The following is a 27,720-nucleotide window of genomic DNA, read 5'->3' as shown; positions in this document are numbered from 1 at the left end:
CGGAAGAGAAGGCGAGGAAAGCGGCGCTTACGTAACGCCAGGGCTATACTGATATCTACTGCACATTCCGCTGTCCGGGCACTATATGGCAATGAACTTGACCTCACAGGCACCTCTCCACGAGCCCCGGCGAGGACAGTACGGACACTTTATCTCGTCGCTCAACCCCTTGGCAAGCTTCGACAACGCCTGCTTGCTGATGAAGTGCCGGCAGGGTAGCACGTGCGGCCGGTTGCTGCTCGTCGTCTCCTCCTTCAGGATCGGACAGATGAAGATTGTGTGGTAGCCCATCCACGCAGGCAACTCGATCTCCATCGGTAGCTCGCCGACGTTGTTGTCGGAGGGGTCCACGTCGCACGCCGACGAGAACGCCGCGTCTGCGGCGACTGCTGCTGCTGTGGCGGGTGCGCTGCCGTCGTCCATGGGCCCGCCCTCGTCGGTGTTGTAGTGGGTGTGCATCTCCCGGATCCTGCTGATCAACGGATGCATGTCGGTGGCGGTGGCGGTGGAGCGTCGCCTCGAGAAGTGGTCGAGCACCGTCGACCCGGGGGCGGACCCAGACCCAGACAGCGGTCCAGAGGCGGCACCGGAGCCCAGTGCGGAGCCCGAGCCGGCTGTCCCGAGGCTCGACGAGCTCTTCCGCCGGGACAAGGTGTTGTACTTCACCAGCACGCCCAAGGCAAAGTGCCCCGCCAAAAGACATCGGTGCAGCGGCGACTCCTGCTGGAGGTGGTTGACCTCGCACGAGAGCCGGTTGTACACGCGGATCAGCTCCGCCACAGCGGCGTCCTTCGCCTGCTCCTTCTCGCTGTCAAACTCCCCGAGCGTCGGCAAGTCCCAGCAGTACAGGCCCTGCGCCTCCGCGTACTTCTGCTGGTTGTCGTAGTCAAGGATCCGGAGCATGATCCGGCTGTCCTCCTGCTCCCGCACGTCGAGAAGCACGTTCCCGTGCGCCGGCACGGGCACCGTCCGGTCCGCAATAATTACCCGTGCCTGGTGGTAGATCAACCGCAGCAGCTGCGACTTCAACTCGCTTACCTTCGCTATCTCCCTCTCGTTCGCCAGCACCCACTCGAGCACCAAGGAGTAGTCCTCGTCGTACAACGCCTTCATCATCGCCCGCAGGCTCCGAAAATGCGCCACCAGCTTCTCAAAGTCTGCGTCCCGCTTCAGCCTTGGTCCAAGCACCGTCTCCGACTCCTCAAACCGCCCCTGGTAGAGAAGATCCATCACAATCGCCCGTATCATGAGGTCGAACTCGTCGTTGATATTCTGGTACTGGTACATGAGGTCGAGCTCCCACTCAATGCCCTTATCGACCTTTGCCGACAGTAGCTTGATCGACCGGTTCAACGACTTCTCGTGCCGCAATAGCTCGCCCTGGTATCGTCCAACCTCTTTCTCCAGCGCATCGCTTAACGGCAGCATGTCGTCGTCTGTCCCGGCAGCCAACGCAGTCCTGTAAGCCTCTAAAGAGTCCACAAACGCATCCGTGCAAGCGGAGATGCTTGCCACCGACTCGTTGCTCTCCAGATCTCGCACGCCCTGCGAAATCGACACGTAGTTTCTTGTCCCCGCTTTCGCCATTGCCTTTGGTTTGTCTTTCTTGTCCTTCTTGTCCCAATGTTAGGGCCGCCATCTTCTCCATGTCTCCGCCCTCTGTCTAGCTGTCGTCTCCTATCAGCCTGCCAGGCTTTCTCGCTCCCGGCTGTCGCAAGCGCAGCGCCCGCCCATTTCTGCCAAGCCGCCGCCGACGCGTCGCTGCTCGGAGTTGAGAGTTGCAAGTTGCCGTTTCCGGTGGGCTAAGGCGATGTCCGATTCATGTCGACTGTTTCAGGTGTCATCGGACTGGGACAGAAGTGTAACGGGTAGCAGGGGTGCAGCTGGATCTGATCTGGAGGTGCTTATACCTCTAAGAGTGTCCCTTGAAAGAGGGACAGGAAAGAATACAAACAGCAATAAGCATAGGGGGTAAGAAGAGGGATAGAAACCGGAACTGCAATAGTGCCTTCATCAACATCTATGCAACTGATCTCCGTCTCTACTGTACTCCCACTTTTACTCTTCGGGGTTTGTCGAACAGATACTGCAGCAGTGCACGGCAAACTGCTCCCTCGGCACGACACCGTCGAAGACGGGTATCTCGAGCTCGACTTGCACTACACGGATGGCAAGTTCCTTGCAACCCTGCAACTTGGCTCGAACGACGACGTGCTGCATGTTCTGGTAGACACCGTATCGTCCGACTTGTGGGTGCCTGGCTCGGAAAACAGCAACTGTGCACACGGAACAAACGCTACTCTCAAAAACAACGCTTTCTCGGTGGGTCCGAGTCAGGGCGGGCCGGTGCCGTTCAACTGCTCCGTCTTCGGAACGTTCGACTACAGGACCTCTACAAGCTATGCCGCCAACGGGAGCGACTTCGAGATCGTTTACGGCGGCGGTGCCATGGCTATGGGAGAGTGGGGCCATGACAGTGTCTCTGTGGGAGGTTCCTCTCTCGGGGAAATCAACTTTGCAGTGGCAGCCAACTCGTCGAAACCGTTTGGCGTCCTCGGGATCGGGTTCCCCGGGCTGGAGTCAACCCAAGTTGTCTATGGGAACAGCAAGGGGAACGGGAGCGCAGCGCCGCACACATACGAGAACTTCCCCCAGAGGCTGAAGACAAACAGAATCATCGCCAGAGAGTGTTTCTCCCTGCTTCTCGACCAAGACGCCACGGGCCAGCTCCTCTTTGGCGCCATCGACCACAGCAAGTACCGCGGCTCGCTGTACCGGTTCCCCATGGTGAACGCCTATCTGACGGCAGACAGCGCAGATGCCGACACGATCTCCGCAACGCTGAACAGCTTTGCCGTTGTCAAAGACGAGACATCCACCACTCTCGTCGACGGCTTCCTGCCCGCCGTGTTTGACTCCGGAACCGCCTTCGCCACGCTACCATACACCCTGATCGAGCTCCTCAGGACGCAGCTCGACCTCACCACAGACACCGCCACGGGCATCACCCACACCAACTGCTCCCAGCTGGCCTCGACGATGTTCCGCTTCGACTTCCAGGGCGTGCCCTTCGACGTTCCGGCACTAAACTTCTTCCTCCGCCTAGAAGGAGGCACTCTCTGCGGCCTTGCCGCCGCCGCCTCGTACGTGCAGGGCTACGTTGTCCTCGGTCAGGCGTTCCTCGACAGCATCTATCTGAGCGCCGACCTCCAGGACCGGACCGTGGCGCTTGCCTACGCCAACCTCCCCGCCGCCCGCCAGACAGACGCCGACATCGAGCTCCTCCCGGCCGGGCTTGCCCACGCCGTCGATCCGCCGTCGACCCAGACCTACGACATCTCCCACATGCTCTACTCCGCCATCCCGCTCTCCACCGTGACGCTGGCTTCCAGCATCAACTACGCCGCCGTGTATACGAAGAGTCTCAACGTCGCCGAAACATCGGCTTCGGCCTCTTACTCCTCCTCCGCAACCTCGAGCTCCGCCAACGCCCCCCGCAGAACGCCTTCTGCTGCCGCCAGCACCAACGCCGCCCATAGTTTGTTTCCAAACTTGTTCTTCAGCCTGTTTCTGCTGGTTCTTTGTGTATCTTTCTTCTCTGTATAATCTTTGTAACATGGCCGTGCCCGGCCGTAACCGTTCTCCGACAAAACCGGCAAGACTGCCCAATGCGGCAAAGAGGAAGCGTGGGACTGCTATTAGCGAACCGGAAGGGGAAACAGGCCCTCCTGGGCCTCGGTGTTGACAGACAGGGGCGCTCCTCGAGGGAGGATGGGAGATGAGCCTGCTGACACGGGGGTCGTCAACGACAGCAGGAGAAGGCTTTTTGAAGGCTAGGAAGCATTGTTGCTGGTTGTAGGAGCGTCACCAGGTAGTTTAGAAGCCCCCACTGGACCAGCAGCAGTCAGAAAGCTTGAAGTACACTTTGGAGACGCAAAGGAGAAGTTGAAACTGGACGCAGCCGACACCCTAAATATAGAAATAGCTTGAGAAATAGAAGAGAACATGCTAGGTTTGTACGTGCTGCTGACACTGTTCGTCTCGGTCGGGTGGGCGCTACCGCTTGCGGAGAAAGACACCGCCGAGAAGGTGAAGTATTGGGCCTTGCCGGCGAAAAGGGTCGTCAGAGACACGGAAGTGAAACGGTTTGTGAAGAGAGACGAGAATGGAGACTATCTCGACCTGGCGTTGACGTACGAAAGTACGTTCTACATTGCGGAAGTATTGATGGGGTCGAACTCGCAGAAGTTGGACGTGTTGCTCGACACAGGGTCGTCGGATTTCTGGGTCGTGGCGTCGAAGAACAGCTACTGCGAGGCCGGTACCGCTGGCTCTTTGCAGAAGGGTAGGAAGATCTCTTCCATCTTCGGTCCGGTCGACAACACCACGGACACGGGAATGAACAAGGGCGCAGTGTCGAAAAGCGCCTCGGACGCCATCGACTGCTCGCAGTACGGCACGTTTGACCAGTCGGCCTCGACCAGCTTCCACTCAAATGGCACCTCGTTTGCCATCGCGTATGACGACCAGACCTTTGCAAAGGGGACGTGGGGCCAAGACACGATTCGCTTGGGCTCTGTGAGGATCGACCACATGAACGTCGCCGTCTGCGACAATACAGACAACGCGCAGGGCGTCCTCGGCATCGGCTTGCCCGGCTTGGAAGTCACGTCTTCCAACACGGATACCAACAAGTACGAGTACGAAAACTTGCCCATCAAGCTCGTCCGTGACGGGATCATCAGCAAGGCAGCGTACTCGGTCTACCTAGACGCCTCCTCGAACTCAGAGATTTTATTTGGCGCAGTCGACTCCTCCAAGTACGAAGGTGAGCTTGTCGCCTTGCCCATTGTCAATGCATTGGCCTCCCAGGGAATTACCTCCAAAATCCAGCTCACCGTCACAGTCAACTCCCTGGCTGTGCTTAGTGCGGGGGGGAACAAGGCTGCAGCCATCGGCGCCGGTGCAATTCCAGCTCTTCTCGACACAGGGACAACCTTGACCTACGCCCCTCAGAACATCATCGATTCCTTTGTTTCTTTGCTTGGCCTCGAATATTCTGACTCGATCGGCTACTATGTCGGCCCTTGTACTCTGGGCGACACTAATTCTGTGAGGTTTGATTTTCAGGGCTTGCAGCTCGACATCCCGCTCTCCAACTTCTTCATCTCCCTGACCACTGCATCTCTTCAGCCTTCCACCCAATGTGCCTTCGGTATCCTCTCTTCAAACGACGAGACATACCTCACCTTGGGCCAGTCTTTTCTTCAGAGCGTATACATGGTTGCAGATTTGGAAGACATGAAGATCGCTTTGGCAATGAGCTCCTCTAAGAAAAGTCCTCAGGATATCTCTCCAATTGACAGCGTGATTCCTCAAGCAAAGAACCCTCAGCACACAAGCACTTATGGCCCTGGCTTCAATGCATTTGAGGTGACGGCTTTGCCTTCCGCACGTGCTGTCGACCTTTCTTCCGTTGAATTCCTTCATTTGCCATCTTCACATCTGCCTTTTGTCGCATCGTCTGTATTGAAGAGCACATTCTCGGCATCAACTTCCACATTTGCATCTTCATCGGCTACAGTGTCATCATCATCCTCTCACTTTTCTTCGTCAAATGCTGTTTCCTCATCCGCTGCCTCACCCGCTGCTTCTTCCACTGCTGCTTCCACTGGCAGCTCGGCAAGCTCATTGTTCTCAGTAAGCAAAGGGCCAAGCCAGTCCATACAGTCCACTGCAAGATCTGCCTCATCGGTATCATCTTCAAAGGTTTCACCATCCGCTTCCAAAAAGACTCTTTCTAGGGCCTCTGCCTCTACATCTCCCCTTGTTTCTTCTTCCTCAGCTACCTTTGCATCCAGAAAACCATTAAGCTCGCTGAGGTCATCATCGATCTCTGCTGCTGCTGCTTCACCTGTATCTTCTATTTCCCAAGACAAAAAGAATGCAGGTACAAGATTGTCAGCAGGTGCCAGTGGAATCGCACTGATGTTTATTGCATTATTATAGGTTGGCTTGATCTTTGTCAAAACCTTTAATGAAAATGGGAACATTTTTGTCAAGTTTAGCTCCTCATGTACTCTGATTTCTTTCGTTTATTGCCCAAAAATTGGTTATTCCTTTGGATATGGAATAACCTAATGATATCCCCATTCCATAGTAACTTTGTTTCCAGTATACCCACATCTAGAATGTGCATTTTTGTTATTATCTAAAACTATTATATATTGTATACAATCTGGTAACGTTTAGTTTATTTTCTTATCAAATTTTTGAAAATATTTCTGTTTCTCCTTTATTTTTCAAAAAGTTCAGGGAAGTATGCACGAACCTTGTACGATTTCCCAATTTTTGTCAAAGTATCGAACTCCTCATCGGTGAGCTCGAAATCAAACATCTGGAATGCCTGTTTCATTCTCTCAGCATTAGATGAGGTCGTGATCGGTATCACTCCCGATTGGTAAATCCATCTGAGAGATATCACGCTTGGCTCAACATTATACTTCTCACACAACTTCTTAAACTCCGGCTTTAACGGATGGTTGGCGTCATTGATTCTTGACTCAAGAGCCGGAGTCAAAGGACAGTACGCCTCAATCTGTATGTTGTTCTCCCGACAATAATCGGAAATCCCATCCGTTTGGTTTTGTAGATAGAGATGATATTCGATTTGATTCACTTGAGGCTTATGCGTGGCAACTTTCATGAGTTTGTCTAGATTTTCAACATCAAAGTTAGATACACCAATATTTTTTACCAATCCTTCCTCATAACATTGTTCCAGTTGTTTCCAAGCTTCCGCCAGCGTAACGTTGACCAAATTTTCATCGAAAAATGGCGAATGAATCAGAAATAGATCGTAGTATTCCACCCCCAGTGCCTTCAAACCTTTCAGGATACTTTCCCTAGGACCTGAAGGGGAAGTACTTGCACGCTTGAAGTTTGCCCATCCCTGGTCATACTTATCAGTTATCCATAGGTGTTTCCTGGCGACACCGGATTCTTTGATAGCAAGACCCATTTCGGCTCTTGTTGTGTATGTCTCTGCACCATCGAGATGGTTAAACCCCGCATTTATCGCATCTGCAATGACGGTAACAATTCCAGGATCTATCGAATCGTCATTCATCTCTGGGTTTCCCCATTTCTTGAGTCTGTGCTTCGAGCCGGATCCAAAACCGACGGCAGGGACCTGATCACCAGTACCTGGGAGCGTAAATGTTGGGATTGTAAGAGCAGGCATCGGTATGTGTTTATTTGTTTTTGGTTGTAAGCTAATGCAAAAACTTTTTTCTTTAAGGCCATTCGGTTGGAGTTGTCAGGCTGCAACTCAAGAGGAGTTGGTGAGCATTTTATAAAGACTGATGAAAGAGCCAAAACTAGGGGTGAATGAATACTCCGAATGGCGCGGAGATGTATCGCCGCTGGTGAGAAAACGGTTCCCGATTTGCTTTTTTTTTTGTAACGTTCTTTCAACCGCAATCAGTCAGAGATAAGGCACTGCGGAGGTTGCTTGCTGCCCCGAGGAGATCAGTGTCGGGTGAAATTATGAAGGATCTCGGCTCTGGGGAAAAACGCCGGGTGACACGGGGTTGTGAGGGACCGAGCCTGCGGATAGCGCCGGGAAATGTTGTAAAAAACTCTAATACTAATCAAAGAATATTACTGCTTGCTCTAGGGTCTATAGTTATTAGGGAATGTGGAGAGTTACGTTAGTCAAAGTACTGATTGAAATGCGTACGGACCGTGTAGGTTTGGCCGATGCTTTTCAGAGTGTTGAAATCTTTTTCGGATAGCTCGAAGTCGAAGATCTGGAAGGTCTGTTTCATCCTCTCGAAATTAGACGAGGTTGTAATAGGTATCACGCCCGATTGGTAGACCCATCTCAGGGCAAGGATGTTAGGACTGACATTGTACTTGTCGGCCATCTCCCGGATGACAGGCTTCAAGGGGTGGTTTTCGTCGTTGATCCGGGCGTCCAAGATCGGGGTGAGCGGGCAGTACGCTTCCAGCTGGATCTCGTGCTTCCGGCAGTAGTCGGCGATTCCCTCGGTCTGGTTCTGCAGGTAGAGGTTGTACTCGATCTGGTTTACCTGGGGCTTGTACTTCGCAGCGTCGACGATCTGCTGGAGATGCTGGACGTCAAAGTTCGAAACGCCAATATTCTTCACCAGGCCCTCCTCGTAGCACTGCTCGAGCTGCTGCCACGCCTCCACGATTGAAAGACCTACAAGGTCTTCCCGGAAGAACTGGGCGTGGATGAGAAACAGATCGTAGTACTCCATCTGAAAGGTCTCGAGACCCTTCAGAACGCTCTCCCGGGGGCCGGAGGGAGAAGGACTCTTGCGGTCGTAGTGGGGCCACCCCTGGTCGAACTTGTCTGTGATCCAGAGCTGCTCTCTTGGTACCCCAGAGTTGCGGACCGCCAACGCCAGCTCGCCCCTCGTGGTGTATGTCTCTGCCCCGTCCAGGTGGGTGAAGCCCGCCTTGATAGCGTTCGACAGCACGTCGACGATGTCTGCATCGAGCGGAGCCTCTCCGGTCTTCTCTGCGTTCTCCCACTTCTTGATTCTGTGCTTGGAGCCCGATCCAAAGCCCAGCGCAGGGATGGCGGCCCCCGTACGGGCCAGTGTGAACGTCGGGATTTTTGCCAACGTCATGGTTTCTACCTTCGATGTCTAGATCAGTGTTATTTTTCAACTGCTACAAGACCTCTCTTTAGTCTCTCTACCGCACCGTCTACGCTACGGGGAAACCGCAGTATAGCTAGAGTCGTTCCTTTTCTCCAGCGTTTCTCTTTCTGCCCCCGTTGGCCCACACCGCCCCAGCCAACGACGCTGACTCTGACGCTGACTGTGCCAGTGACGGTATCTCCTCGGCCTCGGGAGCGTGGCCGGGGGACGGGGCTCTCCACAATATTACGTAAGCAATGGTGAAGCGGGACGGCTGCTGAGAGCGGGACAGGGAGAGGAGGAGACGGGGAGGAGACAGGGAATCGCCACATGGACCGGGTATAAGAGGGACATGGGGGCCGCCCGTAACGTGTTGGAAGGTCCCGGAGTCGGCCTCGGTCCGTGAAGTTGAAAACTTACCGCAGCACCGCAGCACAGCATCACAACAGCAAAACACACACGTCGGAAATGGGTAAATGTCTCACCATAGTCAAACTAGTCGGTATCGGCTCACTAGGGATCTCCAGTGGTGCCTTCTTGGTATCATCATTGAGCTACGTTCCTAAGGCAGCCAACAGCTTGCAGCTCGGAGAGCTCAAGGTCAAGGTGTCAAAGTTGATCACGGGGCTCCGTTTAGGCTTCTGGGGGCTCGGTTCGTTGGCCTCATACCTGTTGTACGAGGCGTACGCCCGCTCCCCAGTCTACGGCAAGCATCCCTACTTGATCTACGCAGCGCTCTCGTTCCCGGTTGCGTTGGCGTACAACTACTACTACGCGTTCTCGGACGAGCAGAAGTTGGTGAAGGACTCCGAGGAGAAAATCATCTACAGAACGGAGAAGAAGAAGGTGGAGAAGGTTGTTTCGCCAGAGGAGGACAAGTCGCCATTGGACAACTCCGTCTACAACGATCTGGGAAACCGCGATCCTAAGGTCGAGGAAACCGAGGTTGATGTGGAGGTGCCTACCGTGTCCCAGGTCGAGCTCTCCGAGCCCACGTTCAAGGAGCTCTTGTCCACCGTGAGCGAGAGCCACTTGTACACGGGGGCCATCCTCGGTGTCGGCTTCTTGCTTGGCTCCATCGGATACATTGGCGACAACCTCAAATAGCTTCAGTTCTAGTCCCCAATTTGTCTTCTATTTCGAATCGTCATTTTTGTTTATACGACCCTGTGGTTTTTTCTGCGTCTTATATATCCGTTTATACACGCCGCCGATAGACCTAGGAATGCTTAATATTATATTATATTTTATGGATTAGTGGAAAGATGGGTTATGTGCTCGGGCTAAACAGAGGGGTAATGGGATTAAAAAGAGAGATTAAATAGTATGTGAAATGAAAAGGAAAGAGATAATAATAAATCAGAAAGTTTTTTTTCTTCTCTTTTCAGAGGAAGAGGTTGTAGTTAAAAGAGGGAGGGAGTAGAAGGGGAGAATGTATAGCGTTTAGTATATGATTTTCTTTTTACAGTCTTCAGGGGTTTTAGCCAAAACTTCTTCAATGGACCATCTAGGTCTGATACCCTTCTTCCAGTCTCCTGGATTCTTCTCACCGCCGGCAATACCCGAGCTGAACTTCAAGTTGAGCGTGTCTCCGATGTCTGCAGAGATTGCCAAGATCTTGTCAATGTCTTCCTTCGTCAAGGCCGCAGACATACAGAACCGGATTCTCGAAGAGATGATGTCCGTGGCAGGGTACCCGACAATGACCACGGCAACACCGTGCTGTAACATCTTTCTGCAGAAGCCCGGCATCTTACATGGGTTGTAAAGCAACAAGGGGATGACTGGGGAGTCGTCGGCACCGTAGATGATGAAGCCCAATCTCTTCAATCCCAATCTGAGGTACCTGGAGTTGAAGGCAATTCTCTGAAGTCTCTCCTTACCTTCGTTCCCGTTCAATTCACCGGCGATGATTCTCATCGACGTGGCGATCTGCTGCAACACTGCTGGAGGCATGCTTTCACCATACGTGTTGGAAGTGATGTCGAGTCTGAGTCTCTCGATCACCTTTCTGTCACCAGAGACATACCCACCAGCGGCACCAAACGACTTTGTGAGCGTACCCATCAAGATATCGACTCTGTTCGGATCGATGTTGTAGTACTCACAGATACCACGACCGTTGGCACCCAAAGCACCAATGGAGTGAGCCTCGTCGACAAACAAGTAGTACTTGTATTTTTCTCTCAAAGCGACCAAGGCTGGCAAGTTACAGTAGGTACCTTCCATGGAGTACAAGCCTTCGACACAGACAAAGATCTTCTTGTAAGGTCTGTGACTCTTGGCTTGGCCCTGGGAAATGGCTTCTCTCAAGATCTTCTCCAACGCGTCCATGTCGTTGTGTGGGAAGACCTTGACGGCAGCGCCGGAGAGTCTGATACCGAATCTGATGGAAGAGTGGTTCAAGGAATCCGAGATGACCAAGCACTTCGAGTTTACCATGGAGGTGAACAAGTGGGCGTTGGTCCCCCAGCCCATGCTGAACACACAGGAGTCCTCCTTGCCCAAGAACCTGGACAAGATCTTCTCCGTGTAGACGTGCAAGTCGGTGTTGCCAATGACGTTCCTAGGTCCGCACGAGGAGAGGCCGTACTTTTGGACGGAGCTGACGGCGTCGTCGGTGCAGATCCCGACACTCTGGGCAAAGCCCAAGTAGTTGTAGGAGGACAAGTTCAAGGAGGGTCTGGACGTGCCGTCGTAGTAGAAGGTCTCGTTGTAGTCCGGCGTGGCTCTGTTGTAGCAGTTGATGTATCTGCCGGGGACGCCGTGGATCGGAATGGCGAAGCAGTCGTCCAAGCGCCTCTTCAACCGTCTTGGGTAGAAGGACTCGAACGCGGAGTACCACGGCGGGTAGCCGTTTTTGGTCACCATTGCCGAGTAGTGCTGCGGCATGAAGGTCATGCCAAAGAAGTCCTTGATGTGGCCGATCAAGATGAAGATGAGGTAGTCCAAGTACGTCGTGAGCACGATGAAGTAGGGCGGGTCGTCCAACACGCTCGGCTTGATGTCGTCGTTCGGGTCGTGCTGGGCGTACGAGAGCCACTTGTCGCTCGTCAACGGGCCAAACTCCATCTCCGCCTTCTGCTCCACCGTCATGTGGCTCACCGGTGGATCGGGCACGTGTGGAGAGAGCTCGCTGATGTCATATATGTCTTTCATGCTGCTGGCCTGGTCTATTAATGTATCCTAATGTGTAACTGAAAAGAAAGAAAAAAGAAAAACGCCTTGCCTGTGCGTTTTGTGTGTTTGTGTGCGTCTATATGCGTCTGTTCTGCTGCTCCAATTGCCGTTGCTGGGCCTGCGTCCTCTATATCTGTGTGGCGACGGCTGCGTGTGACTGGCTCTTTCTGAGACAAAGGCGGCGCAAGATTATCTACGCACTCGGGCTTTTCAAATCCGCTGATTTCCAGACGCTGTTTGTTCCCAGTGTTCTCCGTCCTGACAGCACCCAGATCACTCTCCAGAACGCCCCAATGCGTTCGCAAACAGCCTCCTTCCAACAACACTAGCCCCAACAGTGCACGAAAAAAGACCACCCTACACAAACCGCTCACCCCCACGGCACACCCAAACAGACAACACACCCTCTCGGGGGGAAACCATGAGAAGAACGCCAGCCGGGCCGAGCTTCCGCGGGATGGCGGCGGAATGCCCTGGTGCACGGGTGTTTTGGGCAAATCGCTCTTGGTGCACCAGATACGGCTGTAGCCGGGAGGGAGGAGGAGACGGGCAGAGGGATCGAGGAGGTTCTGGGCCAAAAGAGCACGGAGAAGATGGGAAGAGCAGCAGCAGCAGGACGAGGAGGGGCGTCCGGAGGAGGCTGCAGAGGTGCAGGAGGTAGTTACTATGAGTGCGGCGTTGGTACGCATCGTAGACGCGTGGTTCACGCGGGCGGGAGGACTGGTGACGGCGGGAAAGAGCCCGAGACCGGTGTTTTCGGAGGCGGTGAGCTTCACGTTGCATGCGAAGACACGGCTGGCCGTGGTCGGGGGCTCGGCGAAGACGGACCTGCTTGGGGTGCTTGCGAACCAGTTTGTCGGCCACCCGGTGGCGGCAAGGACGTTTCCGGCGTCGCTAAGGGATGCAGGGTTCCGGACGGAGCTGTTGCGGTTTGTGAACAACGGGTCGTGGGGCCACGGGGCGCACGACACGTCGGGCGGGTTCACGCACTTGTCGTCGAGGTACGAGTTCTTCAAGGACCTGGAGGTGGACGAGGTGGTGGAGGAGTTCATTGCGGACCAGTCGTACAACTCGAACACGGGGTTCGACCGGGACCGCGTGCACCGGCTTGTGCAGATGTTGCACCTTGCGGGGCTGCAGGGCCGCTTCATCACGACGCTGAGCAACGGGCAGTTTCGGCGGGCCCGCATCGCGAAGGAGCTCTACAAGGAGCCGTCGGTGTTGTGCATCGACGACCCGTTCCTGGGCTTGGACCCGGTTGCGACGGCCACGGTGGACGACGTGCTCCGGACGACGGCGTCGGACCCACGCCTCAAGACGACGCTGGTCCTCGGCCTGCGGGTGCAGGACGACATTCCGGAGTGGATTGACGACGTCGTGCTGGTGGACGAGCACGGCATCCAGGCACAGGGCAAGAAGGCGGACCTGCTGGAGGACCTTGCCCGGGTGAAACACGAGTTCCACGCGAGACACGTGCGGTTGCAGAAGCAGGTCCAGGAGAAGCTGGCGGCGGCCGGCGCCACGCTGCGGAGCCGGACCCACGGCGGCAGCAGTCCCGGCAGCACCATCGTCGAGATGAACAACGTGAATATCCGCTACAAGGGCGTCTCCACGATCAAGGACTTGAACTGGACCGTCAGGGAGGGCGAGAAGTGGCACATTCGGGGCCGAAACGGGTCCGGCAAGACCACGCTGCTCTCCCTCATCACCTTGGACCACCCGCAGTCGTGGAACAGGTCCATCAAGGTCTTTGGCGTCGAAAGGGCCCCCGGCAAGGTGAACTACTTCGACACAAACAAGTACATCGGTTTCACCTCGCCGGAGCTCCACGCACTCTACCCGAAGAATCATACCGTGTTTGAGACTATCTCAACGGGGTACGTTGTCGGGTCGTATATCCCTCCACGGGAGAACATGACCGCACAACAGGCCGAGAAGATCGACAGCTTCTTGGAGATGCTCGACCTGGCGTACCTCCGAGACGTGAAGTTCTCCGCCATCCCCGTGAGCAAACAGAAGCTGGTGCTCCTCTTAAGAGCGATCATCAACGATCCGAAGATCTTGATCTTGGATGAGGCGCTGAGCGCAATGACGGACGAAGACGTCATCAAGGGCAAGGCCCTGGTCGACCAGCTGAACACGACGTGTCTAGTGATCGGCCACGTCGACGAGGAGGTCCCCAAGTGCGACAAGTACATCGTCGTCAACGGCGCCAGACACGGGGTCTACGAGATCGGCGACGTCTGAGCAGCGTGCAAGTGAACAGAATTCATGTGCTATTTGATAGATACTTACACTATTCGTTGTATATATACATGTAACGTATGAGAAGAAACGAAAAGAACGGCTCACTCTCCGTCGACCTCATGCGGCCGGCTCCGCAGAAGCCTCCGCAGCGGCCTTCTCCAAGGTCTTTGCGTGCAGCGCTCTTCTCAGGGCCTGCTTCTCCATTCTTCTCTTCTTCTTCATCTCCTCGTTCTCCCGCTTGTTGATCTTCACCAACTGTCTGCCCGGCCAGATCTCAAACTCGTCCATGTACTTTCTGTCCATGTTGAACTCCATGTGGACGTTCTCGTCCGTGAGCCCGAGCTTCTCGATCGTCCAGAAGTATCTCTGCGGATCGTCTCTCTTCAGGTATCGCAAGAGCTTCTGTCTCTTCTGGGTCAGCATTCTCACCTTCCGGATGTGGAGCAAGTCCTGTGGGTTCTTCTGGATGTGGTCCATCAAGTTGTAGATCTCGATCGTCATCACCGCCGCCTGCACCTCGGACGAGCCCGTGTCGCCCTCAAACCGCTGGAACTCCAGCATCGCCAGCGTCGTCAACTTCTTCTGCTTCTCGTTGTTGTCCGCGTTTCTCAACGTCATGATTCTGAGCAACACGTCTCTCTTCTCCCTCTCCTCCTTCTCCGTCAGCTCCAGCGTCACGTTTGACGGGTCCTGCTCCTTGATCTTCTGCAGTCTGATTTCCTTCGCACCAAACAGCAGCTTGTCTACGTCTGCCAGGTTGTAGCCCTTGATCAAGATGTTGGGCTCGCTGATCTCCAGCTTCAATCTCTGGATGAAGGCGTTGTCCGGCTTTCCGAGAACCGGGTCCACCTTCTCCTTTTTGCTCTCCACCGCGTTCTTGAACGCAATGTTCTTCTTCTTCTTCTCAATGCTCTTTAGCTTCTTCTCCGCCTTGGATATGCTCGTTATGCCTGTGGCGTGGAACCCTCTCGTTGGCAGTTGCGCAAGCGGTACCACCATCGACGACGACGACGACATCGCCACCGTCTTCCTGATACTGTTCACAAACATCGTGTCCGGCTGATGCTCTCTGTCTTCACACTGTCTCCCTCTGGTCCTCCCATGTCCTGCTTCACCCTCCTCTTCGTCATTTCCACCATATCAATCATCCTCAAGTCCCTCCAGATCCGTACAATCCTCGCCCCAGGGCCGTTACCCGGCCGCTATATCCCTCCCGCGCCATTGCGTGCGGTGCGAGGGGTATTTGGGTCGATCGGCCCCCTGCGCTTTTTTCCAGCCAATAAGACGGCTCAAAGTGACGCAAACGAAAAATTTCAGCGTCTTTTTTTTTTCACTTTCGCCAGAGAGAGGTGCGGAGACAGTTTAAATGGCCAGAGGTCGGCACCTTTTCTTCCTCCCTGGTTGACTGTGGTTGCCCATGTGTGAGAAGGTTTTCAAGCTCTTGTTTCTCTTCCTTTAGGTAAAGCATTAGATAAACAATGAAGTACGTTCAATCTGTCGAATCCATCAGCATCCCAGACGATGTCACGGTCAACATCAAGGCCAGAATCGTCAAGGTCACCGGTCCAAGAGGTGAGTTGACCAAGGCTTTGAAGCACATCGACGTTGCGTTCGAAAAGGTCAACAACAAGTTGATCAAGATTTACGTCCACAACGGTGACAGAAAGCACGTTGCTTCTTTGAGAACCGTGAAGTCCCTGATCACCAACTTGATCAAGGGTGTCACTGTTGGTTACAAGTACAAGATGAGATTTGTGTACGCGCATTTCCCAATCAACGTCAACATTGTTGAAGAAAAAGGCGCCAAGGTGATTGAAATCAGAAACTTCTTGGGTGACAAGAAGGTCAGAATGATCCCAATCCCAGAGGGCGTCACTGCCGAGGTCTCCAAGGTCCAAAAGGACGAGTTGGTTGTCACCGGTAACTCTGTCGAAGACGTCTCCCAATGTTGTGCTGACGTCCAACAGATCTGCAGAGTCAGAAACAAGGATATCAGAAAGTTCTTGGACGGTATCTACGTCTCTGAAAGAGGTCACGTTGTCGAGGAGATGTAAGGACTGTGCCAGTACCGCGTTTCCCCCACACAAACCCCCCTTTTTAGCTTTTCTTTCTTTTCTCTCTCCTGCTCTTTACTACTAGTTGTTTGATTCCGGATCATCCCATCACTATCATTTCCAGGTTGTTGGTCAAGAAGAAGAAGAAAGAGTTGATTTACCAATAGCCAGCGAATCATTACCAGCTCCGAGGCAATATAGCGAGCTACCTATGATTACGCAACCCCACTGTACTCTCTGCTCTCTGAACGTCCTCGCACTTCGAGACAGATCCCGTAGCCCTGTAGTAACCAACCCTAACCTCTATAGCCCTCTCCTCTGTCGGTGTCCGCCCATGTGCCCAAGTCTTTTGTCTCAGTCTTGGCCCTGTGATACCCACCGGCTCTTCTAGGAGCAGAGCTGCCTTTTCCCGGCTGTCACGGCACATCTCCTGTCTCGTTGATGCCTTTCTGCTCATTCCGTGGCCCATTCCATGCGCTTCCGTGCGTCTGCCCAGACGTTTTCGAAGAAATAGCACGTCATTTTAGCACCTTTCTGCACGCTTAGTGCGCCAGCACGCTTCTTTGGGCCTCGCCTATCCGCCCACGCTTGCATTATTAATTTCTTGCAGCAGGGCAGCGTTTCTAGACCGCCGCGGCGGCAGAGCCAGCCAGACCGAGGGTGGTTTCTGACAAAACCGTGCTCTGTCAGTGGCTGCTGTCGGGTGTATAAAGGTGCAGGGGGTTCTACTCTGCTGTCTTTGGACCGTAAAGGGTTTTGCAAAACACAATTGGTTGATTGTCCATCACACCACAGACACAGACCCTCGGAAGATTTGCAATTGAACATGTCGAGCGCCTCCGCATACGCCAACCGCTCCTTATCGGCTGCCAGACAGTCGGCCAGATACAGATTCAGACTCAGCTCGCCGCTGCTTGTTTCGCTTGCCGTGGCGGGATCGGCTGCTTACGCCTACAACAGCAACAACAACAATGGCAACGGCAATGGTTCTTTCGTGAGCAAGGCCTTGTTCGGCTTCGGAGCCAGCAGCAAGGTGGCAACGAACGTCCGTGAGGCCTCCGCCAAGCACGACCAGGCCTACTACCAGAAGGTGTACAACGCCATTGCACAGAAGCTGGTGGACGTCGACGACTACGATTACGGCTCCTACGCGCCATTGCTTGTGCGTCTCGCATGGCACAACTGTGGGTCATACGACCAGGACGACAACTCGCCTACAAAGGGCGGTTCGTACGCCGGAACAATGCGTTTCAAGAAGGAACAGGGCGACCCAGAAAACAGCGGCCTCGTCCTCGGAATGAGATATCTCGACTCGATCAAGGACCAGTTCCCCGACATCTCCCACGGTGACCTCTACACCTTGGGCGGTGTCGTGGGTGTCCAGGAGATGGGCGGTCCAAAGATCGCGTGGAGACCCGGACGTGTTGACTTGCCTATCGACGTGACCCCTCCATACCACAGATTGCCCGACGCATCACAGACCACGGGCTCCTACGTGAGAAGCGTCTTCACCGACAGACTGGGCTTCACCGACCAGGAGTTAGTTGTCTTGATTGGTGTCGGCCATGCCATTGGCAGATGCCACACCAAGAACTCCGGTTTCGACGGTCCTTGGACCTTCTCCCCAACCACCATCAGTAACGAATTCTTCAAGCTCTTGCTCAGCGAGGACTGGCAGTTCAAGAAGTGGGACGGCAAGAAGCAGTACGAGGACCAGGGCTCCCACAGCTTGATGATGTTGCCAACCGACATGGTCCTCAAGCAGGACTCTAAGATGAGGGAGTACGTCGAGTTGTATGCCAAGGATGAGGACAGATGCATGAAGGACTTTGCCGACGCCTTCAGCAAGCTACTCGAGAGAGGTATCAAATTCGACTCTAAGAAGATGTACTTCAAGACTCTGGATGAGCAAGGACTGGACTAACTCCGCCCCCCTGTTGGGCATATTTTTATAATCATACATTCATGGGATTCTGGATACAATCCGACTCCTTTTATGGACACTTTCTATTATCTTTCCACCACTTAAGTCTACCGACTCCTGACCAAAGTAATAATAATTTAACAATCAGTAAATTAGTAGAGTGATTGATAGCACTTCATCGCGCCATGGAGAGCGAGGAAAATTTTATTCCCCGGAATTTTGCCAGAATTCTTAGGCACAGGCTCTCAGCCTAACCTGTCCTCGTGTACCCTTTTCTGTTGTTGGGCTGCTTCGTGATACGGATTGTTTCGGAAGAGGGAAGAAATGCTGTTGTTCGCTTCAGTTGTCCTCAGCAAACTTATTGAAGTTTAGCAGAGAAAATAAAAACAAGCAAAATGGTCAAACCAATCATCGCCCCTTCCCTGCTTGCAGGTGATTTCGCCAAGCTCGGATGTGATTGCCACCGTATGTTCGACAGCGGATCCGATTGGGTGCATCTCGACGTCATGGACGGCCATTTTGTGCCTAACATCACCATGGGACCACCGATTATCTCTGCCTTGAGAAACGCGGTGCCAAGAAAGGAGGAGGCGCCAGGTAAGTACTTCTTTGACTGCCACATGATGGTTTCCAACCCTGAGCAATGGGTTCCGGAAATCGCCAAGGCCGGAGGTGACCAGTACACGTTCCACTACGAGGCTACTGAGAAGCCATTGGAGCTCACGAAGTTGATCAAGGCGAACGGGATGAAGGCAGCATGCGCCATCAAGCCCGGCACGAGCGTCGACGTCTTGTTTGACCTCGCTCCACATTTGGACATGGCTTTGGTGATGACTGTAGAACCTGGATTTGGCGGTCAGAAGTTCATGGCCGACATGATGCCAAAGGTTGAGGAGCTGAGAAGACGGTTCCCAAACATGAACATCCAGGTTGACGGCGGTTTGGGCAAGGGCACCGTCGAAGTTGCCGCTGAGGCCGGCGCCAACGTCATTGTGGCCGGCACCTCTGTGTTCAAGGCTGCGGATCCTAAGGAGATGATTGCCTATTTGAGGGGAGAGGTCCAGCAAAACTTGGTAAAGAGGGGCATTAGTGAATAGAGTTTGAGGTTTATAGTGATTTACGAAAAAGAAAAAGAAGAATAGTATACAATTACATGGTTGGAGCTGATGTGTTCCTTGTATAAAGTAAAGAAAGCAATGTAGGTCGAGACTTTTTTGGATAAAGTGGAGTTTGGATTTTTTGCGTTAGCTTTCGGATTTTCAAAACTTTTTAACAGAACACTTTCACTAGTTTCGCCAAACAACAATATCCCACGCTGCAAACATCTTCAGACGTGGCGTCTAGTAAGTGGTTGAGGTTTCAAGTCTCAATTTCGCCGACAGGGCTCTCTACAGTTGTTAATGTCGAGCAATCAAAGGCCCTTTATCCACAACATAACCCGTGTCGCGGTCTTTCGTTTGGATGCAACATAGTCCGTTGCTCTACGGGACAGAGGGAAGTGCTGCCAGAACACACGCTTCGGGTTCACTAGCCGGTGCCTCTAGACGGCCGTCGGAGATTGGCAGTGAGATCCGCCACAAGGCACATGAGGCACCAAACACAACGGTGAAGACCACCCACTCACCATGACAGGCACAGCGATATGGACAAGCGGAGAAGCTGTATTTAGCGATATTGGGAAAAAAAAAATTTCAGCATGAATTTTGATAAAATTTTTTCTCTTGCACACTACTCCTTCGTTCTTTGCACAAGGACCCTTCCGATTGGCACGACAGCATACTCGCCAACTGCACCTACAACACACGCACACGCACACACAACCACGCAGCATGCCATCGAAGAACTCAATCAACAAGCCTAAGGACAACATGATCCGCCAGCGGAAGTCGCTCGGAGCGTCCAAGAGACGCCAGCGCCGCTCGCAGCAGTCTGTGACGATGATCCAGACGTCCAACGGCAGCACTGCGGTCGTGCCGGTGGTCACCGTCGGCGGTGTGATCACAAACAGGGTCATATCGAACAAGAAGGCCCGGAAAGTGGAGAGAAACCTCAAGTATGCGCAGCTCAGACGCGACGGCGCTGTGCATGCCAAGCGCAGCAGCGGCGGCGACGTCGAGATGGCCGACGAAGGTGCTGCTGCCCGCAGCGGCAAGACCAGCGGTGCCAAAGAGAGCGCTGTCCGCAAGGCGCTCTGGACCGTTGTCGAGGACGCCAAGGTTTCTGGCGTGCCCGTCGCGGTCGCTGCTGGCGAGGGCACCACGCTCGGCGGGCCTTCTTTCTAGCCTCCCGGCCTTCCAGCCTTCTAGCCGCCTCCACTGCAACTCTATAGCTACTCTATAGCTGCTACCCGTGTGTAGCCCCGTCTGTGTTTGACGTGTGTCGCCACGGCTCGGATCGAACACTATTTTCCTAACCTCTCCTAAACAAACAATGCTGTTGTGCGGTTTCCGTACTAGCTGTAGCAGCTGCAGCAGATCTGTGTTTACCCTAAGCTCCTGCCCACGTCTTATCTCGCTTCTTTAGGTAACGGCCAGCGGTGCCATGATGATTCAAAGGGGGCGACGGCGACGGCGCTACGTCATCTCGGAATTTTTAATCACTCACACGCTTCCACGCTCGGTCGCAGCTTTTCCGCTGTGGGCAACGGCCGGGCCTACGATCTGACATGCCGAACCGCATGGCTGGACGCCGTGTTCTGCCTGCCGGCATGGCCGTGCTCTGTGTTTGTTCACCACAACTGAACAGAACAGAGCGCAGACGGAGCAGCACCGACCGGGTCGACGCCCGCCGGAGGGCTCTCGCCTCGCAACAGCCGGAAATGACGACAGTTGTCGCCACCCTGAGCCGCCCCGATAACTTCTGAGACCGTTCTGAGACACTACCTGCCGCCTCGCCTTGGGTTATGTAATGGCCTGCATGACGCACTGCTGCGGCCACTACGTATGGACGACGTCATTGCCACGCGCTTACGTAACGTTTTATAGTCTAAAATGAAAAGACAGGGCATGCGCGCCTGCCGAAAGCGGCAACTGAGCAGGCGCTGGCTGCTCCCGCAGCGCCCGCAGGGCGTGCAGCGGGGCAGGCGACGACGTCATTGCGGCAGAAAGCGCAGTCTTTATCGCTCCCCCGGCAGCTGCCGGCGTGCAGCAGTGCAGGACGTGCCCTGTTCTGGCTGTTATCTCGGGTGCAGACGCCCCTACAAGACGCTTCTCCGCCTCTACGTCATGGGCGCAGGCGGCAGCTGCGGCCGGCTGCAGGATGTGTTGGGCCGGCGAAAAAGAAAAAAGGCGAGGCCGGCCTAACAGTATGTGTGCGTGCACTGCTTTTTGCTCCTTTTTTTTCCACCACCTTTTTTTTTCTCGCGGGCGCCTTCAACAGTGCATCAGTGTCGGCATTGCCTTCTCGAACGTTGCTTTTGCTCGTTCCCTGCGTGTCACGGATTCGGGTATATAATAAACAGCGCCCGCCCCCTCTGTTGCCTCTTTGCTGTCAATTCGGTTCTGCCCTTTCCCATCCTCCACTCTTCTCTTTTTCTTTTCCTTTTGATGTTTGTTATCAACAAGAGCATTTCTACTTTTAACAAGGCATTCCAGAAACTACCATCCCTGAATTCTTTTAAAAGTTACACCACTAGCACGAACACAAGCACAGATAAAAAAAACATTATACAACAATACAATATGGTTTCTCCAGCTGAAAGATTATCGAGCATTGCCTCCACCATGATCCCCCACCGCAAGGACTCCACCACATTGGCTCCAGAGGACTACCCTGAGACGCCCTTCAAGGTGACGGTTGTCGGTTCCGGTAACTGGGGTTCCACCATCGCCAAGGTGGTGGCAGAAAACACTGTCGAAAGACCGCTACAATTCCAAAGAAACGTGAACATGTGGGTCTACGAAGAACTCATCGAGGGCGAGAAGTTGACTGAAATCATCAACACCAAGCATGAGAACGTGAAGTATCTCCCAGGCATCAAGCTTCCCGCCAACGTTGTTGCCGTGCCCGACCTAGTCGAAGCATGCGCCGATGCCGACTTGATCATCTTCAACATCCCTCACCAATTTTTGCCACGGATCTTGAGCCAATTGAAGGGCAAGGTGAATCCAAAGTCCAGAGCCATCTCCTGTTTGAAGGGTTTGGAAGTCACTCCAGACGGATGCAAGCTTCTATCCACATACATTACCGAGGAATTGGGAATATATTGTGGTGCACTTTCCGGTGCCAACTTGGCCCCAGAAGTCGCCCAATGTAAGTGGTCCGAAACCACCGTCGCCTACACCATCCCACACGACTTCAGAGGCAAGGGTAAGGACATCGACCACCAAATCTTGAGAGCCCTATTCCACAGACCTTACTTCCACGTCAGAGTCATCAGCGATGTCGCTGGTGTCTCCATTGCCGGTGCCTTGAAGAACATTGTCGCCATGGCTGCAGGTTTCGTTGAAGGTCTGGGTTGGGGTGACAACGCCAAGGCTGCTGTCATGAGAATCGGGTTAACCGAAACTATCCAGTTTGCCCAGATGTTCTTCCAGAACTGTCAACCTTCCACTTTCACCAACGAGTCTGCAGGTGTTGCCGACTTGATTACAACCTGTTCCGGTGGTCGTAACGTCAGAGTCGGTAAGTACATGGCCCAACATCAGGTTTCTGCTCAAGAGGCTGAAGCAAAGTTGTTGAACGGTCAATCCTGTCAAGGTATGCACACCTGTAAGGAGGTGTTTGACTTCTTGAGCAACATGGGCAAGATTGACGACTATCCTCTCTTTGACGTGACGTATCGTATCATCTACGAAAACTTCCCAATGGAGAAGTTGCCTGAACACTTAGAACGTGTCGAAGATTAGGCGCCCTCGCATTATCCGGCTGCATGCACGCCCTCACATACACATACATCAAACATCAAGCATTCTATTAGCATTCTTTACCTCTGGCGGGATTGGGGTAGATGATTCTTTTCTATATTCTCCATTTATCATTTTATAATCAATGTATCTAGTTTTAGACAAAAAAAACACCGTTTTATTCGAAAGCTTATTATGCCGAGAAGGGCAAAAAACAGATGAAAGGGAAAAAAAAAATAAAAAAAATAAAAAAAGAAAACTGGTTACGTAATGCTTAAACCCATTTGGTGCACGGGTGGAACCTCTATTCTGGCGCAAAAGTGAGAGCATGGATGGGCCCAGTGCTTTTCCGTACAGGTGACGTCCGTGCAATTGGAGTTGAACCTCTTTCTGGACATCGAGAGTCGGTTAAGACCAACACAAGCCAGCGAATTCCAACACGATGCTTGCCATGAGAAACATCGGTATCAGGGTGATGAAGCCTTCGTTTCTGCTTCAGAGACAATCGGTCTTGAGACCGTTCCAAAAACGTCTCAACTCCACAGCCAAGAAGCTGTATGAACCATCGCCGCAGGAGGCACAGCTGGCCAGCAAGATGTCCTGGGAGGAGTTCCTTGCCCTCAGAAAGCAGCAAAGGCGCATAGGTGCCCTGGGCTCCGTTGCTGCTGCGCTCTTGACCATGGGTGCCGCCTACTCCTATCTGTCACAGGTCGAGATTGACCCGACCGAAACGCTTTTCGGCTTGGATGTCTTCACGGTGTACATTGGCGCCATCATGTGCACGGGGTTTGTTGGGTTCATGTTTGGCCCCGCCCTCGTGGGCGACCCGCTCTTCGCCTTGATCAACAGAAAGATCATGGCCACCTACCGCACCAAGCAGACCCTCTTCCTCAAGCACATCGCCAAAATGAGAGTCGATGCATCCAGACAGAGTATGAACAACCCCGTTCCAGACTACTACGGCGAGAAGATCGGCTCTTTGGCAGGCTATAGACAGTGGCTAAGAGACTGCAACGAGTACAGAAGAAAGGCTAGAGAATTTTTGTAAGTCTTCTACACCAGGTCGCCTTCGCCCACACACCCAGTTCCCCCATCCACCTCTTGTGCATATATCTGTATGATACATAGCTATGTATATTTACCCCCCGCCACCCTCTTTACAATAATAACCCCGTCTTTACTCCTGCCTTCTGCTTCCGTATGGCTGGCTGCCACACAAGGATCTCTTCCCGCTCCTCGCTGGCAGAGCACCTTTTTTCGACAACATGAATTTGCTTGATACAACGGCATATTGCGTTATCACCCGCCAGCAAAGACTTACCCTGGCACCGGCACAAAGAAGACTAAGCACATACATACACACATCATGTCACAAGAAGACATATACCTCCAGTCCTACCCGTTCACCACTGCGGCTGCCATCATCGGGTTTGTGGACCGCAAGGTGAACGCAGTTTTGATCGATGGCCGTGCCGTCATGGGCGTGCTAAGGACCTTCGACCAGTTCGGTAACTTGGTTATCCACGACGGAATCGAGAGAATATACTGTCCGGAAACAAAACAGTATGCAGAAAGCACACATCCACAGATATACGTCATTCGTGGAGAAAACCTTCTGATGCTGGGCGACCTAGACATCGACACCGAGGACACAGCTATCAAGGGTTGGGAGAGACTAGACTATGTCGACACCTACAACAAGAGAAGAAAGCTGATTGAGGAGGCAAAGGCAAAGTGCACGCAAGAAACAAAAAAACTTGGAGAGGTGGGTGCCGTTGTCGGAGGTGGGTTTGTCTACAATCTTCACGGTTTATGAAGCTCTTCAAGCAGATTCTGCTCTCCGCTATCCCTCTTCTAGTGTATTATTAATATGCGGTGTATTCTTTGTATTTCTCTATCTATAAAGTATTATATAGCTCTAATTAGCAAAGCATTCAAAAGTACAATTGTTTTATAGTGCAGCAAAGGGGAATTGGAGTGGCATCTTCATCGGGCCCGATCTTCCATTTCGTAGAGTACAGTATCTTTCTCAGAAAACAGTGTGTACTCAGGGTCCATACCCACCGGGAACCGCTTGGCTGTCCCACACGTGCACGTGAGTTCCAAAACATCGCAGTGGGGAAGCCGTTTCTTCGATTTATTCACCACTCGAGTGCTGCATGTGACACCTTCCACCAGCAGTCTCGAGCACTGCTTGCACAGAGTTCTTTTCATGTCTGGATGTAGCTTGAGAACGGCCTTCTTGCTGACCAGATCCATGTGGTTAAAGTATTTTCGGGAAAGTGTGTCAACCGATTTGCTCGCAGTTTCTGAGCCATACTTCTCAAGTTGTTTTGATAGCATAAGTGATCCAACCTTGTATAGGTAAGTCACCCTCTGACAATGGTCTTTCTTAGGAACCGTCCGTGGAACCTTCAATGGCTTATTTTTGTTCACCCTCTCTTTCATCTTCTTACTCTGCTGACCTTTGTTTTGGATTTTTCTGGTCTTATCATCAGTTGAAACCTGTTTTTTTTCCGTGACCTCTTTTGTATCAGAATAACATTCTGCAGACATTACCTGGCATATGCCCTTCGTTTCTCGTACAGCAGGCCTGCTCGATGCCACGATGACAGCCAGAAAGTAAAGAAGATGGAAAAGGTGAATTTTCTAAATTTCTACCGCACCTATGGTCCTGGCCGTCCATCTATCGTTTCCAGGGCGAGCTTCGCATTGCTTCTCGTGAAGGCAAATCAAGCACTTCAGCTGCAGGGTCCGGAGTCGTGAGAGTAACACGCTGGAATCCTCTAAGTGATTATCAAGAACAACAGGAATTTATACATAATAAGCAATGAGTGGCTACGATAGTGCATTGTCCATTTTCAGGTATGTCCGGGGTTTCTCAACAGTCCATTACTTTCGATGAAGCGTTGAACAGTTCAGCAGTACTAACACAACAACAACCTTGTTTGAGGTGAATAATTGTATTTCAAATAGTCCTGATGGTCATGTTTTTCAAGTGGAATACGCCCTTGAGGCCGTGAAAAGAGGAACCTGTGCAGTGGGTGTGAAAGGCGCTGACACCGTAGTACTTGCGTGTGAAAGAAGAACGACATTGAAGCTTCAAGATCCTAGAATCAATCCAACGAAAATCAACAAGATCGATTACCACATTCAACTTGCCTTTGCAGGGTTGAATGCTGATGCCAGAGTTTTAATAGACAAGGCCAGAGTGGAGGCACAATCGCACAAATTGACCTTGGAGGACTCTGTTAGTGTCGAATACCTCACCAAATACGTGGCAGGAGTCCAGCAAAGATACACCCAGAGTGGTGGTACCAGACCGTTCGGTATCTCGACACTGATTGCTGGATTCGATGAAAACGACCAAGTTCCAAAGTTATACCAAACAGAGCCTTCGGGAATATTTTCAGCCTGGAAGGCACAGTCGATCGGAAGAAGCAGCAAGACAGTGAGAGAGTTCCTGGAGAAAAACTACCCAGCCGACGAACCACTAGATGAAGCAGGCACCGTAAAATTGGCCATCCAAGGTTTGTTGGAAGTTGTCCAAACTGGAGCCAAGAACATCGAGTTGTCCGTCATGAAGCCCGGAGCTGCGCCAAGGGAACTGTCCAACGAAGAGATCGAGGAGATAGTGAAGGAAATTGAAGAAGAAAAGGCTGCAGAGGCCGAAAAGAAAAAACCTAGATCCACTGAGTAATCAAGTCGATATTATTATATATGATATTGTATAATTTTAAAAATAAATCTTGAAACTGATAATACCTTTTACTATGTACATGTCGAAAGGGCTGCAATCATAAAACGGTAGTTTTACCCTTGACGTTGATGAAGCCATCGTCGAAACCGTCATCACTGTCATCATGGTCCTTTGTACTAGCTGAAGGAGTTTTCAGCACAAATTCGCTGGCAAACATCCGAGCAGGAACGATTTCAATTGATGCCAAACCTCTAGTAATGTTTGCGCTAGGGTCAATATCCTCGAATGCAGGAGGATCGAGACATTTCAAAGTTAGAATTACCTGTGCCAATTCTTTGTTTTCAACCGTGTCATATAAAGATCTCTGCTGGGTGACCATCATTTGGAAGTCGTCGGCAAAAACAACACTATCTGAATTGTAAGAGTATTCGACAGCCTCTAATGTCCCAAGGGCTAGGCGGTCAACGTCTTTGATTTGAAAGTATTTGCTGATCCCTTGCTCGTTGTTCCAAAAGGCATCAACAATCCTGTTGATTTCGAAGTTAGCCAAATCGGCGTTAATTTGCTCCGGTGGCGCAACAATGGAAGCACTTCTCAAGTGTGATGGGTTGTAAAGTAAGGTGGAGTCCGTGATTGCCTCCCATCTTTTTCTCATCCGTCTCTTACTGAGAAATCTCCCTAGACCAACAAACATCGCACCTCCAAGCACCAACGGCGGAACAACAATCACAAACACTGGGACGGCAACAAAGATGAAGAGGTACGCCGAAAGACCAACTGCTGTAATCAGTTTGACGCTATCAGGTATGCGGGACCACAAACGGCCCAATACCCCCCCTCCAATGATTGTACTTTTAGGGCGGCGGTAGAAATCAAGAGAAGCAGAGGAAGTGCTGAAAGCTCTAAGTATGGTGCTTTTCAATTGTGCGGTGTAGGAGAGTTGTGGTAGGAGTCCTGGGTTGGATTGCAAGATGTGAGAGGCAAATCTAGGCTTCATCGGGTGGGTCGAAGTGTAAGAAGAAAGACATCGTAGATTGCTAGTTCTACCCAATAGGTCTCTTTTTGCTGGCTTTAGTAATACTCCCACGGGGAACATGAT

The 27,720-nt window shown here is 52.4% G+C and overlaps 19 protein-coding genes across 19 annotated transcripts; 12 read left to right on the top strand and 7 right to left on the bottom strand.

The window, feature by feature from the left end:
• Positions 1-81: 81 nt before the first annotated feature.
• PICMEDRAFT_73379 (hypothetical protein) lies at positions 82-1,587 on the bottom strand (the record flags this gene model as incomplete). Its single annotated transcript, XM_019164465.1, has 1 exon — positions 82-1,587. The coding sequence occupies one exon, from the start codon at positions 1,585-1,587 to the stop codon at positions 82-84; it is 1,506 nt and encodes a 501-aa protein (XP_019017003.1).
• A 291-nt stretch (positions 1,588-1,878) lies between these two features.
• Positions 1,879-3,648, top strand: PICMEDRAFT_17146 (hypothetical protein). Its single transcript, XM_019161483.1, has one exon. The coding sequence runs from the start codon at positions 2,023-2,025 to the stop codon at positions 3,604-3,606; it is 1,584 nt and encodes a 527-aa protein (XP_019017002.1). The 5' UTR covers positions 1,879-2,022; the 3' UTR covers positions 3,607-3,648.
• Positions 3,649-3,838: 190 nt separating this feature from the next.
• Positions 3,839-6,251, top strand: PICMEDRAFT_17145 (hypothetical protein). Its single transcript, XM_019161482.1, has one exon. It carries the CDS (start codon positions 4,006-4,008, stop codon positions 6,007-6,009), a length of 2,004 nt encoding a protein of 667 aa, XP_019017001.1. The 5' UTR covers positions 3,839-4,005; the 3' UTR covers positions 6,010-6,251.
• A 44-nt stretch (positions 6,252-6,295) lies between these two features.
• On the bottom strand, positions 6,296-7,243 carry PICMEDRAFT_73377 (hypothetical protein; the record flags this gene model as incomplete). Its single annotated transcript, XM_019164464.1, has 1 exon — positions 6,296-7,243. One exon carries the CDS (start codon positions 7,241-7,243, stop codon positions 6,296-6,298), a length of 948 nt encoding a protein of 315 aa, XP_019017000.1.
• Positions 7,244-7,653: 410 nt separating this feature from the next.
• On the bottom strand, positions 7,654-8,739 carry PICMEDRAFT_17144 (hypothetical protein). Its single transcript, XM_019161481.1, has one exon. The coding sequence runs from the start codon at positions 8,658-8,660 to the stop codon at positions 7,713-7,715; it is 948 nt and encodes a 315-aa protein (XP_019016999.1). The 5' UTR covers positions 8,661-8,739; the 3' UTR covers positions 7,654-7,712.
• A 401-nt stretch (positions 8,740-9,140) lies between these two features.
• On the top strand, positions 9,141-9,779 carry PICMEDRAFT_73375 (hypothetical protein; the record flags this gene model as incomplete). Its single annotated transcript, XM_019164463.1, has 1 exon — positions 9,141-9,779. The coding sequence occupies one exon, from the start codon at positions 9,141-9,143 to the stop codon at positions 9,777-9,779; it is 639 nt and encodes a 212-aa protein (XP_019016998.1).
• A 336-nt stretch (positions 9,780-10,115) lies between these two features.
• PICMEDRAFT_59488 (hypothetical protein) lies at positions 10,116-11,831 on the bottom strand (the record flags this gene model as incomplete). Its single annotated transcript, XM_019163371.1, has 1 exon — positions 10,116-11,831. The coding sequence occupies one exon, from the start codon at positions 11,829-11,831 to the stop codon at positions 10,116-10,118; it is 1,716 nt and encodes a 571-aa protein (XP_019016997.1).
• A 687-nt stretch (positions 11,832-12,518) lies between these two features.
• Positions 12,519-14,099, top strand: PICMEDRAFT_73373 (hypothetical protein; the record flags this gene model as incomplete). Its single annotated transcript, XM_019164462.1, has 1 exon — positions 12,519-14,099. The coding sequence occupies one exon, from the start codon at positions 12,519-12,521 to the stop codon at positions 14,097-14,099; it is 1,581 nt and encodes a 526-aa protein (XP_019016996.1).
• A 117-nt stretch (positions 14,100-14,216) lies between these two features.
• Positions 14,217-15,149, bottom strand: PICMEDRAFT_73372 (hypothetical protein; the record flags this gene model as incomplete). The annotated part of the gene is made up of 1 exon (XM_019164461.1): positions 14,217-15,149. One exon carries the CDS (start codon positions 15,147-15,149, stop codon positions 14,217-14,219), a length of 933 nt encoding a protein of 310 aa, XP_019016995.1.
• Positions 15,150-15,577: 428 nt separating this feature from the next.
• Positions 15,578-16,153, top strand: PICMEDRAFT_73371 (hypothetical protein; the record flags this gene model as incomplete). Its single annotated transcript, XM_019164460.1, has 1 exon — positions 15,578-16,153. One exon carries the CDS (start codon positions 15,578-15,580, stop codon positions 16,151-16,153), a length of 576 nt encoding a protein of 191 aa, XP_019016994.1.
• Positions 16,154-16,979: 826 nt separating this feature from the next.
• Positions 16,980-18,077, top strand: PICMEDRAFT_34873 (hypothetical protein; the record flags this gene model as incomplete). Its single annotated transcript, XM_019162911.1, has 1 exon — positions 16,980-18,077. The coding sequence occupies one exon, from the start codon at positions 16,980-16,982 to the stop codon at positions 18,075-18,077; it is 1,098 nt and encodes a 365-aa protein (XP_019016993.1).
• A 395-nt stretch (positions 18,078-18,472) lies between these two features.
• PICMEDRAFT_73369 (hypothetical protein) lies at positions 18,473-19,174 on the top strand (the record flags this gene model as incomplete). The annotated part of the gene is made up of 1 exon (XM_019164459.1): positions 18,473-19,174. The coding sequence occupies one exon, from the start codon at positions 18,473-18,475 to the stop codon at positions 19,172-19,174; it is 702 nt and encodes a 233-aa protein (XP_019016992.1).
• A 487-nt stretch (positions 19,175-19,661) lies between these two features.
• On the top strand, positions 19,662-20,791 carry PICMEDRAFT_17141 (hypothetical protein). The gene has a single exon (XM_019161480.1). It carries the CDS (start codon positions 19,907-19,909, stop codon positions 20,357-20,359), a length of 453 nt encoding a protein of 150 aa, XP_019016991.1. The 5' UTR covers positions 19,662-19,906; the 3' UTR covers positions 20,360-20,791.
• Positions 20,792-21,539: 748 nt separating this feature from the next.
• On the top strand, positions 21,540-23,110 carry PICMEDRAFT_17140 (hypothetical protein). Its single transcript, XM_019161479.1, has one exon. It carries the CDS (start codon positions 21,758-21,760, stop codon positions 22,922-22,924), a length of 1,167 nt encoding a protein of 388 aa, XP_019016990.1. The 5' UTR covers positions 21,540-21,757; the 3' UTR covers positions 22,925-23,110.
• Positions 23,111-23,152: 42 nt separating this feature from the next.
• PICMEDRAFT_17139 (hypothetical protein) lies at positions 23,153-24,108 on the top strand. Its single transcript, XM_019161478.1, has one exon. The coding sequence runs from the start codon at positions 23,364-23,366 to the stop codon at positions 23,967-23,969; it is 606 nt and encodes a 201-aa protein (XP_019016989.1). The 5' UTR covers positions 23,153-23,363; the 3' UTR covers positions 23,970-24,108.
• Positions 24,109-24,282: 174 nt separating this feature from the next.
• PICMEDRAFT_17138 (hypothetical protein) lies at positions 24,283-24,891 on the top strand. The gene has a single exon (XM_019161477.1). It carries the CDS (start codon positions 24,288-24,290, stop codon positions 24,735-24,737), a length of 450 nt encoding a protein of 149 aa, XP_019016988.1. The 5' UTR covers positions 24,283-24,287; the 3' UTR covers positions 24,738-24,891.
• Positions 24,892-24,907: 16 nt separating this feature from the next.
• Positions 24,908-25,477, bottom strand: PICMEDRAFT_73364 (hypothetical protein; the record flags this gene model as incomplete). The annotated part of the gene is made up of 1 exon (XM_019164458.1): positions 24,908-25,477. One exon carries the CDS (start codon positions 25,475-25,477, stop codon positions 24,908-24,910), a length of 570 nt encoding a protein of 189 aa, XP_019016987.1.
• A 274-nt stretch (positions 25,478-25,751) lies between these two features.
• PICMEDRAFT_73363 (hypothetical protein) lies at positions 25,752-26,621 on the top strand (the record flags this gene model as incomplete). Its single annotated transcript, XM_019164457.1, has 2 exons — positions 25,752-25,786; positions 25,844-26,621. 2 exons carry the CDS (start codon positions 25,752-25,754, stop codon positions 26,619-26,621), a joined length of 813 nt encoding a protein of 270 aa, XP_019016986.1.
• A 97-nt stretch (positions 26,622-26,718) lies between these two features.
• On the bottom strand, positions 26,719-27,717 carry PICMEDRAFT_73362 (hypothetical protein; the record flags this gene model as incomplete). Its single annotated transcript, XM_019164456.1, has 1 exon — positions 26,719-27,717. The coding sequence occupies one exon, from the start codon at positions 27,715-27,717 to the stop codon at positions 26,719-26,721; it is 999 nt and encodes a 332-aa protein (XP_019016985.1).
• Positions 27,718-27,720: the final 3 nt, after the last annotated feature.

Source organism: Pichia membranifaciens (assembly GCF_001661235.1).
Source record: "Pichia membranifaciens NRRL Y-2026 unplaced genomic scaffold PICMEscaffold_4, whole genome shotgun sequence".
NCBI classification, from domain to species: Eukaryota; Fungi; Ascomycota; class Pichiomycetes; order Pichiales; family Pichiaceae; genus Pichia; species Pichia membranifaciens.
The sequence above is the reverse complement of the archived record's forward strand: the minus strand, read 5'-3'. Positions and strand labels throughout refer to the sequence as shown.